This window comes from Ziziphus jujuba, chromosome 11, assembly GCF_031755915.1.
Source record: "Ziziphus jujuba cultivar Dongzao chromosome 11, ASM3175591v1".
In the NCBI taxonomy this organism is placed as follows: Eukaryota; Viridiplantae; Streptophyta; class Magnoliopsida; order Rosales; family Rhamnaceae; genus Ziziphus; species Ziziphus jujuba.
Genome location: NC_083389.1, coordinates 10,880,356 through 10,894,749, shown reverse-complemented (window position 1 = coordinate 10,894,749; position 14,394 = coordinate 10,880,356). Strand labels below are relative to the sequence as shown.

The 14,394-nt window shown below is 34.1% G+C and overlaps 2 protein-coding genes across 3 annotated transcripts; one reads left to right on the top strand and one right to left on the bottom strand.

Annotated features, from left to right (window-relative positions):
- Positions 1-27: 27 nt before the first annotated feature.
- On the top strand, positions 28-2,114 carry LOC107432343 (uncharacterized). The gene is made up of 4 exons (XM_016043464.4): positions 28-159; positions 303-842; positions 1,373-1,438; positions 1,567-2,114. Exons 1-4 carry the CDS (start codon positions 46-48, stop codon positions 1,624-1,626), a joined length of 780 nt encoding a protein of 259 aa, XP_015898950.1. The 5' UTR covers positions 28-45; the 3' UTR covers positions 1,627-2,114.
- A 432-nt stretch (positions 2,115-2,546) lies between these two features.
- Positions 2,547-7,448, bottom strand: LOC107432336 (squamosa promoter-binding-like protein 9). 2 transcript variants are annotated; one of them, XM_016043456.4, is made up of 4 exons: positions 7,245-7,448; positions 6,700-7,078; positions 3,764-3,903; positions 2,547-3,623 (listed from the first exon to the last, which is right to left on the bottom strand). In XM_016043456.4, exons 2-4 carry the CDS (start codon positions 7,065-7,067, stop codon positions 2,986-2,988), a joined length of 1,146 nt encoding a protein of 381 aa, XP_015898942.1. In that variant the 5' UTR covers positions 7,068-7,078; positions 7,245-7,448; the 3' UTR covers positions 2,547-2,985. The 2 variants fall into 2 exon arrangements, with proteins under 2 accessions (XP_015898942.1, XP_015898941.2); XM_016043455.4 differs by having other exon boundaries at positions 7,250-7,448.
- Between the last annotated feature and the right edge of the window lie 6,946 nt (positions 7,449-14,394).

Sequence of the window (14,394 nt, the reverse complement as noted above, 5' to 3'; positions counted from 1 at the left end):
TCCGTCATGTATTGCTAGTGTGGTTTCCCTCAAGCTCTGTCAACAATGGCGGAATCAACGAACCAGGCTAGCAATGGAGGAGAAGAAGATTACATGGGTGACCTCTCTCAGTTCCTCCCTCCGGAGGCCACCGACCCACCAAAATCCTTACCCAAAAAGGTAAATTCAATGCCCCATGCTTGAGAACTTTGTATAAAAGAATCACCAATACCAGTCTTGAGGTCTCATTTTCATGTCGTTCTGGCTTTATTTCTACTTTTTCTGCGAAATAAAGATTGTTTCTATTGTTGTTGGTTTTTTAGGTGTCCAATAACAAAACCCTTGCCGTTCCATCCTCCAAGAAGAAACCCAAAACCCTAAACTGGCAAGAACAACGCAAGTTCGAAAGAGAACAAAAACAACGTGAAGAGGATGAGCAAACCTTGGCTAATATAGAAGCTCCAATTCCACAGTCCAACATTGGGTTCAGACTGTTAAAGCAAATGGGGTACACCCCAGGTGCAGCCATAGGCAAAGAGGGCTCGGGTAGGGCAGAGCCGGTTGGGCTCGAGATTCGACGGTCGCGAGCGGGGATTGGGAGGGAGGACCCACATAAGGAGAAGAGGAAGAAAGAAGAAATTAGGGCTGATACGAAGAGGAAACATGAGGAGACTCTAATGGAAGAGTTTGGATCGAGGCAAAAATCACAGTGGCGGAGTAAAAAAATTGTAGTTCAGTATAAGAAGGCAAAGGCAGCTCTGGATCAGTTGGAGAACAAAGAAGTTGTGGAGCCAAAGAAGAATGAAGATGAGGAGGAAGGGGGTGAACAGGAAGAAGATGAAGAGGAAGAGATAACAGAAGAGGTATGTAAATATGATCAAGCTCTGGTTTGGCTAAATTGTGTTAAAAGTGATTCATCTTTTTTGTTTCTGATGCAAACTGAATTGTTGGGTTTATGATTTAGATATTGCTAGTTTTTTTATACAACAGATTTCATAGTTGAATAATCAGCATCATCAGCTATTAGATTTTCCTTTTCTTTGTTTTTTAATTTTAAAAAAAAATAAAAAATTTATGGGTTTCTATAGTTATTATCCAAAAGCATAATGGAATTTGGAGGTGTTGGCATTGAGAACCAGTTTTGTGTCTCTCTCTGTTCAAACGTCAGAAATATTTATGAAAGATTTTGGCATTATTGGTTTGCATTGCCAAGGCTTTTATGTGATTGGCATATAAAACGTATCTAATTTATTGAAGTTATTGACCTACTTGGAGTTAAATTTTAGTTTTCTTGACAGTTCTGGTGGTTAATTAAAAGGTATTAACGATGTAATTGGTGGTTTTCACTGACAATATTGTGTGGTTATGATTGGTTTTTTTTGGCTGGATGCAGGATTTGCAGGACATATTGATGAAACTGAGAGAGGAATTTAGATACTGCCTCTTCTGTGGATGCCAGGTAAGTAAATATTTCAAATGAAGCCCAATATCTTATATATATATATTTCTCAAACTGAAAACTAAGCTGTGATTGGCAACAATACAGTAGTTCTGATCGCCTCATTATAATTGTGCTGTTTGTTTCAGTATGAATCAATGGAGGCCCTCTTATCCAACTGCCCCGGAAATGATGAAGATGACCACTAAAACTTTGGCTTTTGTTGAAGAAAGGAGCTCGTTTCGAAGTAATGCAGCCCATATTTGGAGATTGAACGACTTTGCTTCTGAGGGAAAGATTTTGCATTGTTCTTTCATTCTTGCTAGCAGGTGATCATATGATTTGCAATGATGTGTTTCTAGGTGCAAAAAAAAAAAAAAAAAAAAATGAGCAAGAAGAAGATGACAAGGTTATTCAACCCAAAATGAGTAGGGAGAGGCAAGGGAAGATTTTTGCATGATTCATTTTCATGGGACTGTGTGTAAGCAAAAATGGCTATCCCATGAACTATCAAATGAGCAAAAATGCCCCGTGATGAATAAATCATATAATATGCCCCGTGATGAATAAATCATATAATATACCAAGTTACACAAAGTGTAGAATATTTTGATAGCATGAGTTATACATGTATTCGAATGTGAGAATGTTCATCAGCAAGTTAAATCAATGTTGATTTGAGAATTTTATTTCTGTACGTTTTGTTGCAGCTATGAGCAATTAAATTATCAAAGAGGAAGGGAAAGCATCCCACTTCATGTAATCTATTAAGCAAGCAAGATCTAACCAGCTGCAATAACAAGGGAAAGACTATCATATCCAAGATGTTTCTTGAAATTTTGATAAGTTAATATGATTATACAAGAATTAGATAACGAAAGTATGCAATATATTTTAGTCATTTGTTATTTATATCGATCGAAACAGTTTATAGTTATTATTTTTGAGCGTGTGCATTATTATGTTAATAGTCTAATTTATTCTTCTACTATTATTTAACGGTATTGCAAAAAATTCAGTTGCAGCTACCAAGCAGCCGGTGCTTCTTCCAAAAATATTTATCAAAGTTGGAAGGAATAACACCCCTCAATATTATTTTTATTATTATATCTACCCAAACAAAAAATGGTTAGGAAGAAATAAAGATGGGTACTCGAATGTTACTAAAAGCAGAAGACCGCTAAAAGCAGCACCAATCGTCTTATAATTCCAAAATAAAAAGAGCGTGCTGGAAAGGCCGACCTAGTCTAACATCTTGATTGCCGGTTATTACAATTCCAAAATAAAAGGAAAATGCTAGTCAGGCAGAGCAAGGCTAACATCTTGATTGTCAGTTTTTACCCGCATACAACACATCTTAGAAGTCCAAAATACAAGGAAAGTGCAAGTCAAGCCTGCTAGCATCTTGATTGTCAGTTTCTACAAAAACAAACACAAACCCATCAGTCAGGTTTGAGTTCATCCCGACAACCAAAAGGGCATAACATTTACTTGCCAGAGTTACCAAAGTGACCGGAGCCAATATAAGAACAGGAGTTGGACACCGGTAAGGAGGCCGAGGGGACACTTCAAAGTGACCAGGGCATATTCTGACCCGCCGAGTCGTAATCCCTGGAGTGTCCTAGCTCCATAAACTGCCTCCTATTCTGTTGAGACAACTCAACCTCACCAGAAAACTGAATGGTAAGAGGCTGCAACATTTGACCTAGGCCTAGATTTGGAAGGATCTCTTGTGAACTGCTGCTAGTAACATTGTCCTTGAAGCCCCAAGAAGTGGTCAGGAAGTGATTCACAGTCCCACCGTGAGGAGCTGTTGGTTGAACCACAGGCACCCCTTCGGCATTCACTGAGGAATGCACCACAAGACCTGATGGTCGGTCCCGGGAGGCCCATGGTTGGTTTGACAGAAGAGAGAGAGCACAGCTTGAATCTGTGACTCCTGAGATGCATTCTCCAGGAGAAATCCCCTGACCAGAGAAACTGCTCCCACCTGCTGAGCCTTGAAGGAAAAGGTCAGATGGAGGACTCTCAGAGTTGCTTTGCCATAGATTTGGAAGCAACTTTACCGCAGTATTGGTGCTCTGATTTCCAGGTACCCGCTCAGATGTCCTTGCAAGTGTCCATGCATCCCTCCCAGCAAGCCTAGGGTATGCACTGAAGTCCATCAGAAAGCTGCCTCCTCCAACTCCAACTCTATTGCTGTTTTCTGTAGTACATAATTTTCTAATCAAATTTTTATCAGTAAGATGGCATGAAACTGAAAGCTACATTTTTATTTTATTTTGTGACAATAATGTAAAGCCAATTACTAAATGATGTTAAATTAATGATCAGGTTATGTCTGACCAAAGATAGGTGTACTAAGTCGACCATAGCGCGTGGACAACAATGACCCTGGTGGTGGCTTTCTCCGACGTTCATTATGACCAGCCAGCCGCCTACGGCAACTACGTTTTCCTTGGTCAAATTCTGGAAGCTGATGAAATCTGAGCAAACGCCACAGGGGGGAAAACAAATGAAAGAAAGCTGATAAGCTTAATAAACTTGGTAATTATATAGTTCATTTGGCACAAAAAATCAATCCAATAAATAACGTACAAAATAATTAAATGAAATTCTAGGTTTGCATTTTCTAGAGGAATGTAAGATGGCATGCTTTCTACTTGCTCAAGGAATTAGATTCATAGCATTCTAAGAGCCAAATAAGGATATTAGTTGGGTGTGTCTAATCTCCTTTAAACCCCCACCAATCCAAGACATCTAGCTGGTCCCAAACTTTCATGTGAGAACCAGGGGCTATTTATGTCTGTAACTCCTCTCCCAAGAGAACCATGCTTCCGCAGACACTGACTCAGTGTACAGGCCGGTCCACAACCCAATTCCTAAAGCAATTAGATGGCTGAATCCACTCCCTTTTAAACCCCCATATTTTCCATCATACCTGATATAGTACCTTTACATAATGTGACAACACTAGCTCAGTATTTCAAATAAACCTCAGCATGCTTCGAATTCATGCTTTACCAACCTCCTTAAAAAGAAAAGGAATAAAAAAACCCAAAAATCTTTAACTTTCAAAGCTTGTTGTTTGACTAGATTAGTCATATTGACTGTCATTCTTCAAATACTAGGGCAAGCCTTTGTGATATATTTCTCAATTAGATGAACTTCAGTGGTTAGTCATACACAGGTCTCTACACTATGCAGACATGAAACCTTCCTAATGCTACCACCAACAGCATTTTAACAAAAGCCCAATTACAATTAAGCCATTTGCTGATAAAGCTAAACTTAATATAGACTAAAAACCTTTCAAACATAACTTAAGAAGCATCCTTACGGAAAACGAATAAACAGAGGTACAGTTATCGTTAACCAACCACCATGATGAGTAGATACATATTAGTTTAGAAGGATAATATTAAATCTTCAAGAGAATGAAAGAAATAGTACAATATGTATAAATAGTGCTGTCACAGTGATGGAAGAAGGTAAAGCTGTAATGCCATACATGCCAAAGTAATTAATGCAATCAAGCATGGAGCAAATTCACACTCATTTGCCTGAGTAACTGATCTCCATTTTATTTCTAGTGGCCTCAATATAATGCTTGCTTTTCAATTTATTATAGTCTTGCTTGATATTATCCAGGGTAATTTCAAAACTCATGTACAACTATAGGAGGCAAAACACGCTATGCAATAATCTTGTCAAGAAAAAATTAAATAATTTATGCTTAACTTTCTGGATTTACAAAATGCTTACTATTGCCTTAAATTACTGCTATCCAAGCACATAAAAAGCATAATTGCACTTCAATTTGACAGACAAAGCATGGCAAAAATCGAAACTCCAAAAGATCATTTCAATTTGTGTGATTCCCAGGTTTGCAAATCTCTTCCTTCACCCACCACCAATTCTGCATAGCAAAGTACACATGCAGAGAAAATGCAAAAGATCAACTTCGATTAACATTACTTACATATATAACCCAAACTCATTGCTAATATATATAAATTAACTATTTCTGGTTATATTAAACCTGATTGCACCAAATTGTTTACGTTAATATGAGAGAGAAAAATATACCCCCAAATCTAGGGCAAACCATTTTTTATGACAATGCATATGCAAATAAGATTTTGGGCATTTATGATCTGTATCTTCTCAAGTATATATAATTAAAAAAATAAAATAAAAAAACTTTAGGCAAATTGCTGTGTATTCAGATCACATGTCCAAAATCATCCACCCATTATGATTTTAATCAAAGGAACCTCTAAGCAGTACCCGTCCAGTGGTAAATTTATCTTCAAACACCATAAGATGCATGGTTAATAAGCCATAAAACCTGAACTTCAAGCTAGGCATTTTGATGCACTAGCAGGGTGTTTGTTTTTAATATTTCCATGTAAGTAAACAATAAGAAAAAGAAGGTGGCACTTAATGTTGCCTAAAGTGTTTTTGAAGATTGTCTGTACCATGCATATATATAGTACAGGGAACAAGGGACAGGTTCTTAAATATTATAAATAAACAAACCTATTCATACACAGTCCATCTTTAATGCAATCCTACCAACACAACCATAAATAACCAAACCTAAACAATTAAACAAGAAAGAAACAAACTAGACCCATACCAAACTATAAATAGAACCAATAGGGCACCTACAACAATAATTAAATTCACTAAAAGTCAACAACTTGTAGAAAATAAGGCACAAGCATTATTCCCCCCAAAACTTAATTACCAAGCACAACGAAAACCTGTAAACACCCTATCGGAATCAAACCATGCAGTAAACATCCAAACAAAAACAAAAACCACCCAAATCCAACCAAGATTACCCAATCCACACCTCATTAAAATAAACCAAACAAAAACCAGACTAGGCAACTAATTAGGTGAAGAAATAATCCATCCCCAAACCCCTCCTTCACCCTCTCCAAATCAGAAGCAGCTAACTTCAGTACTAACACAAAAACCGATTTAGTAAAAGTTGAAAATTATAAACACAAACACGGCAGAATAAAACCAACAGTAAAAAGCAAAAGAAAATGAAGAACAAAAAAAGGGGGGAAAAAAAAAAGAGAAAGAAAACCACTGCCAATACCAGTTCTGGAGACATAATCCTCTCACGTGAGAAAAAAAAAAAAGAAAAAAAAAGAAGAAGCTTCAAGTGTAAGACGTTTTAAACACTAGCACAAAATTAGAAACCTAAAAATGAGGAGGAGTAAAACAATAACGTAAAAAAATAAAAAGCAAAAAGCTTGACTGACCGGCTACACTGTTGGCAAAACCTCTGCTCCAGACCAGCAACGATGACTTTAGGGGTTTTGGAGTGCATGCCGCAGACCTTATGTCTGCAATAATAAGCTTTTGCATCACTTAGATCTACCTTGCACCCCTCAACCTGACACCTCGGCGGCTGACCCGTCTGAACAATTCCGGCCTTCACCTTCTTGGACGGTCCAGGCCCAGAGGAAGACGACCCGGCACCGGATTTGGATGGAGTTCCAGGACCCACATCCTCAAAGTAGATTTTCTGTCCGAATTTCAAGCCATTGAGTGACTCAGTTGAGGAGTTCGGCGGTGAGGAGGAAGAGGAGCCCCCTGACTCAGTCATAGAGCTACAACCCATTTCCATATGGGTGACCACTAAAGCCCATTCACGAAAGTTTCCAGGGGTCAGAATGAAAATGATCTAAAAGAGCAAACTAAAAACTACCAAAAAAAAAAAAAAAAGGATGTGTGTGTGTGTGAGAGAGAGAGAGAGAGAGAAGATGATGGTGAATGCGGGAGGGATAGTGAAAAGCAGAGACACCTAACTCTGGCCCATGCCAGCTCTGAGGCTCTGAGTGAGTGTGGGAGTGTGTGGTACACTGTTTTGAGAGTCTGTCCGTCTGTCAAAAATAATGGAGGAAAAACCCACCAAAAACACAAAAGCAAAATTGGGAGAAACAGAGTGAGAGAGAGAGAGAGATAGAGAGATGGACATGTACTTGTACAGAGCTCTGGGGCAGCTTTACGAAGGTCCTTTTCTGTTCTCATTATATAAACTCAGCTGTCGTTTTAGAAAACTTTCCTCTCTCTCTCTCTCTCTCTCTCTCTCTCTCTCTCTTACTCATCAGCCCAGGAGGACCCAGCTAAAGGCAATTTTCCTTTTTCCAGGCTGCATGAGGCGCATTGGTGGTTTTGTAAAATGTCCAAAATAACCCCAGCTTTTCCACATGTAAACAAGGACAGGATCTCTGCTGCTCTAATTTTAGAATGCTTCTTTTCAATCTCCTACTACGTTTGATACAATTGGTTAGAAATAAAAATAAAAAAACTAAAAAAAGGCAACAACTTCATCAACAATCACTGTTCATTTAGTTTTCGCCAATTTAGTTTAAATTAAGGTAATGAACGAAGATGGGTTATTTTTTTAGTTTTGGTGAATAAAAATGGGTTATTATTTTAGGTAGCTCATGATAGCTTTTTTTTTTTTTTTTTTTAGGGTTTTCCCTCAATTTTAGTCACAGCTTCAGACCCGCTTTTCTTATTTTGTCTTTTAGGACTCATAAAAAGTGTCAGAGTAGTATAGCTCAAATAAAATTAGAAAAGAGGATCTTCACTGAAAATCCAACATGTACTGGTATTATTTCTATTTCCAATAATAGTATATGCCATGCAGGGTAGGGAGGAAAAAAAATGCTCTGAAGCTTTGTTTTTCATTTTAGGATTTTTGACAAGTTGAGAGGTAGTTCCTTGTATGGATCATGTGGGTCATTTCCATATTTTATCTTATTTGTTTACTCTGCTTTCTTTTCTAGTATGTATTTCTGAATCTTTTTTGACCCACTTGACTCTTTTTGGGCATTGGCATGAGGCAAACAGATTAAAGCCTTAGAAAATGGCAAATAAGCATGATCTGGGGCCTCTTAATGAAAGTCTGTTTCACTAATTCCAATGCCCAATTTGCTAGGTTTTGTTCCGCTTTGTAAAGGGTATAATTGTCTCTTAATCTTAGTAATCAAATATTCATTGCCTAAATACCCAGTACTACCCCTGCTGCCTTCCCAAAGCTCTCATTTCCCTTCTTTTTCTTTGTCTTTTAATGTCCACTAATTTTCATTGGAATTTGGGGACTTAAAAGAGTAGGATGTGACATTTTTGGCTACTAGGGGGCTTTGGCACACATGTGGCATTTATTAGTTTAAAATAAGGTTGTATTTTAAAATGTCAATGATACACTGTAGTATCAATTTTTTTATTAAATTTTGGTAACTAAAGTATTAAATTGATAAATTATTTAAAAATTATAAAACTAAAGATATTAAAATTTTGATAAAAAAATTTAATTATACTATATTTATTTTCGATGGAAAATTGCTTGGGGTAGTTGTTTTCAGTTCCGGAAAAGTATAAACCTGAGGGCTAAAAGGGTTAAATATGAGGTTGGGATGCAAATTTTGGTTGTTTTAGTTTGGTTAGAATGGTTAGCCATGTTTGGAAAGAATTTTTCCCTTCTTTTTTTATTTTTTGGTCTTGCTTTTCAAGAAGGTATTATGCTTGGGTTCATTATTTCCAGTAGCCTTTGTAAGAAACACCCTATATTATATTATATAAAATATATCAAAACACATAGAGCCATACACCACCAGCCAATGACCCGCTTCATGATCATGGCCTAGACCCTGGAAATTATAGCCAGTAGGCTCTGTATCAGCACAGCAGACTGTGGCCCTCTTTTACATAAAAAGCTAAAACTACAGCTTGGTTTACTGGGAACCAAATGTTTTTAAGGACTGGCAGGTGACAGGTTTCTTTGGAGTTGATGGTCTTAGGGGTCAAAAAGTTTTAAAAGGAGGAAAGGAAAAAAAAATTATATAGTGGACAAACCAATTATTAACAATAGAAGCCAATGCTTCTTCATGCTAAAAAGGGGGTTAGTTATTAGTTGTTATGACTGTTCTTTTTTGCTTTTTTCTTTTCTCTTGCCGTATTTGGTATAACTGCTCTTTCCATTATTTTCGATTATTAAAAATAAATAAAAAATAAAAAAACTTTGATAACTTTTCTGATTCTGTGTACTGCTATGTGCATAAATGATCTTGTTTTCCCCTGAAGAAACACAAGGATAAACTAATCTCTATGGATATTTTCATCCAAAATCCTTAATCATTCGATAGAAATATCTGGTTTTGCTATACTTTATACTACCCTAAATTTTTATGTTTTACCACAAGTAAAAGTTAATCACTTTTGTAGATTTTGTACACCCATTTGATTTGAATGTCTTTTCACAGTTTTTAGCAACATCCAAAAGAATCCCAAGAAGTATAAAAAATAAATAAAGAGACCATCCTCCTATTTTAAGCTCTAGATTCTAGGTTTCTAGCCAAAGGAACTCTTTGGATGGGATAGATTCGTAATTTATATGTGACTTGTGATGTGCTTGAGAGCATGTTTCTTTTTGTTATTTTTGCCTAAAATTAGTGGAGCATGTTGCTCTTAAGAAATAACAATAAATAAATATTATTCAACAAAAAATAAATAAATAGCATAAAAGGCAATTGGAAGAGATGAGTATCAAGTCCATTTTGGCATAAACACAAGAAGATACCATTGTACAAGAGAGATTAGGCATCCAAATTAAAGTTTCCCTTTTGATGTTTGACCTAAATTTACCACTTATTTTTGGATTTCTTTCTTACACACTTCTCTGAGTTAATTTCCAAAAAGTTGGCTGGGGATTTTATTGACCCTTCAATCAATTATTCATGCTCTAATGTCTCCACTAACAAGTATTTCCTTGTTGACACCGAAAGGTCATTCTCACCACAAACATAGTTTTTTTAATTTATATATATATATATATATAACGAATTTTTATTTACATAAAGTTACAAACTTTCATGACAAATATTATAATTTGATTATATAACTTTTAAACAGTAAAATACATATTTCGCGCTCTTGCATGTTGTACATTTTTCACTCTGCTTTTCTGATTTGATTCTCCATCTTAGTTATACATGCTTGCAATAAACAAAGATAGAAAAGTATCATTAATCTTCAAAGCCCGAAAAAAAAAAAATTATCATTAATCTTTAATGTGAATTTCTCAAGCAGAATAAAAATAAAGTGAATTCAACTAATTATGTCGGGATCATTTTACAAGTTACAATTCCACATACAAAATGCAGTGTCTAATTTGGGCAACCTTTACCTAATTTTGTAAGAAACACGGTAAGCATTGTGTTAAGTGTCTATATATATATATATATATATATATTTTTTTTTTTTTCCTAATAGTAGACAAGATTGATATAAAAGGTTTATCATTTTTGAGGCCAACATAAGTGCAACTCATCCTATAACCCAAAGAAGTCAAAAATAGGAATATGATTCTAACCATACAAATATACAAAAGCCTTGAGTTGGAAATGAAAGTTTTTGAATTAATCTCACACATAATGTTACCATTTTCTAGAAATAGGTAACACAAACATAAATAAAAATGTCAAACACAATTCTACATATACATTATTTTTTTTTATTGGATAAATTCTATTTAGACCTTCTATAATTTACCCTAGTTATATATATATATATATATATATTTATACCATGGTTTTAGAATTCCATCATTAACCTCTTTCTATTTTTCATAATCTATCAAAATACATTTATATATCATTTTCTATTAATTAATTTAAACAGTAACTGTTAAAATTAATTAATAATAACTTTAAAAAAAATAAATTAAAATGAAATTAAGACAAAACCAGTAGAAATAATCTAAATGAAATTTTTTCGTTTTTATTAAGTGTTTGATGTCAAATTTAGATATTTTATCTCAATTATGTGTTATTAGACACCATATGTATGTGCAGTGGTAATTTTTTTTTTCAATATGGATAAATATATGAAAAAAAATTGATGCAAAGATAGTTATTGGTCCATAACATATTTATCGATCCTTGGAAAAAAGTACAATGTCGTTTACAATAATTGGGCAAAGGTCCTGTCAGAGGTCGACTAAAAGTCACTATATATATTGTTGCTTTGAGGAAGACACTGCCATAGCCAAACCCCCCACCAATCCCACTTTCAAACATTTTCATAACTATTTTGCCTTTCAATTCCTGACCTAAAATCCAACAAAACGAAACCTACTCGATACTATTAACCTTGGATCATAATGGAGATGGTTGGGAAATTTTTCATTTTCAATATTATTATTATTATTTTCATATTTACTGTTTCTCTTTTCATGATCAATCAGTTAGCTTTTCGTTATAATGGCAACTGAAACACACAAAAGACTTGATTATGCGACTTAAAATGAGTACTTTATTTTTGTCTGCTCTAGGCGTTTGGCATAGATCTTGAATTTTTTTATTTTTTTTTCTTTTTATCTAAGTACCCATATATATGCTACCCCAACCCCTCTACCCAATTCATGGTTGGAACTCATACGCAGATGGCATTGGTCTTGAAATAAATCTCTTTGAAATTTTAAATTTATTTTTAAGTTATGGAATGTTTGGTAAAAAAATATATATATATATATATATATATATATATATATATATATATATATATATTGAAATTAACTAGTTTTTGAGAATTAATTTTTTAAAATTTAGTTTTCAAAAAATATATATTTTTTTAAATTTTTTTTATAATATATGATTAATTATAAAAAAATAGAATTTATAAGTAATTAAATAAATTTATATATTAAAATTAAAAAATAAAATAATATTTAAAAATATATATAAAATTAATTTTTCAAAAAATTGTAAAATGATATTTTTTTTAAACTATTCATATTTTTTTTCATTTTTTATATATTGTAAGATTTATTTTCTACTGAAGTCCATAAATTTTTTTTTTAAATTATCTAAAAAAAAATTTATTTTTCTAAAAAATTTTAAATTTCTACTACATTTACAGTTAATTAATCACCCCGTGAATGTATTAGTTTGAACTTTGAGCAACAGTTTGAACTTTGAGCAACAGTGCATGGCACTTTTTAAATGCTTAATTTTTAGTGGCAAGTACAGACTTCATAGAGCTATTCAAACTAGTCAACAAAATTTTCACAGCACCATATATATTTATATAATATATACAATCTTACTTTTTTTTGCTGATATAATATATATAATCTTACTTAAAACAAAATAGTACTCCCCTTTTCATGTCATACAAGCTGCAACTCCAATGCCAAAAACACACCCATTTTTAGTATTAAACAAAAAGGGTTTTGCAAAATTAACGTCAATTCTGAATTTGTGAAACCAAAGAAAGAAAGAAAGATGTGTGTTCCATAATCTCCCTACAAATCAACTTGTACCAACTTCAAATTGATTACTTTAAAACTATACTTTTATCATTCACATGCAAGTAATCCGGGATTATTGTTGGACATTCAGGTTGCTCGGTCGCATGCAAATACCTGTCGCTTAGCTAGAAATAAAACTGGTACAAGGATAAGTTAATTCCAGAATTAGTTAGCAAGCTCGAGTTAGGTCCAAATTTCCAAATGCAACCAGACAAGGTTTGAAAGGACCTCTTAATCTAAAGCCTTCCAGTTCAGTGAGGAAAAAAAATCAGATTTCTATATAGTCTTGTATAAATTGTTGACACATAATAAAAAAAAATGAAAAAAAATTATTGATATAATTTAAAAATACAGAAGTGATTTAAAATTTAAAATTTTTTATTATATTTTTACCACATGCTAAAAAAATTCTCGTTTAGTGGACCACAGTTTCAAGTTTTAACGGTGTGGAGCTCCATAGGCTATTGTGCACCCTAGTAATTTGGGTCAATAAAGCCAATTTGCACCTCTACATTGAATCCAATCACTGGGCCCATGGATTGACCCAAAGGTCCCCCATAAAAGAATTGACAATGCACCAGAAAATCCCAACTCTATCTGCGGCTTTCAACTTTTTCCTCCACAAATCGACAAGAACGAAACCAACTTCTGATTTTCATTTATTGGCTTTTTCCCCTTTTGACACTAGCAAAAGCCGCATATTTTCGAAACTAACCCGGATGATAATATTGGTAAAGTTGACAAGTACGATGATCGAATCGGTTTTACTATTTCCACAAGAAGTTTGGGTCAAATACACACGTACAGCTAAAAAACAAAATCTATTGAATTAATCTATGTATTCAAGGCTGGTTAGAGTGATCAATCTCTATGTTTTGCAGGTGTTTAAGAAAAAAAAAAAAACAAAAAATTAAAGCTATTTGTATGGCTCTTCATTTTTATACTTAGTTTTTTAATGTTTTTTGTTTGGTTGGTTTTTTGGCTCATCTTCATGTTGACTTTTTGGAATGCCAGAAAAATTGTCTATTGCCATAACATGCTCAAAACGTGGTGAAAAAAGAATTTTTGTTTAGATTAAGATAAACTTTATGTGACAATTACATAAAAAATGTCGTTCAATTTTCTGTTGAAATTACACAAAATTTATCCTTATCAGAATTATATCATTTAGGCACAGTGGAAAGCAATTTCGCCATCTTTGCTTTTTTTGAAAAAAAAAATAATAATAATAATTTCAAAGAGGAAATGATTGTAGTATAACATATTTCCACACCACAAAAGCACAAACTATTACGAGTTGTTTGGAATCCCTGAGTTTTAAGGTACATGCATGAAAGGAAAACAATGGGAACATATATAAGAATCAAAATATTGTACTTGATGACCAAATTGAACGATTCTTTTTCTTTCTTTTTCTTTCAAAGTGAGCAACCCATATCCCTTTAAAGGCTTTGATGGTGATTTCCAGACATCTGCTAGAGACCCCTATCTCAATCCTTATCATGTCCCACCTTTTCAGACCCCACTCCTTCAAGTGCAACTGTTAGAGAATATAAGAAAGAAAATGTAATATAGGCTTCCAAAACTGAAGCACATCAAGTACTCCCAACTCCCAAGCACTCAACGCTCCAAGCCC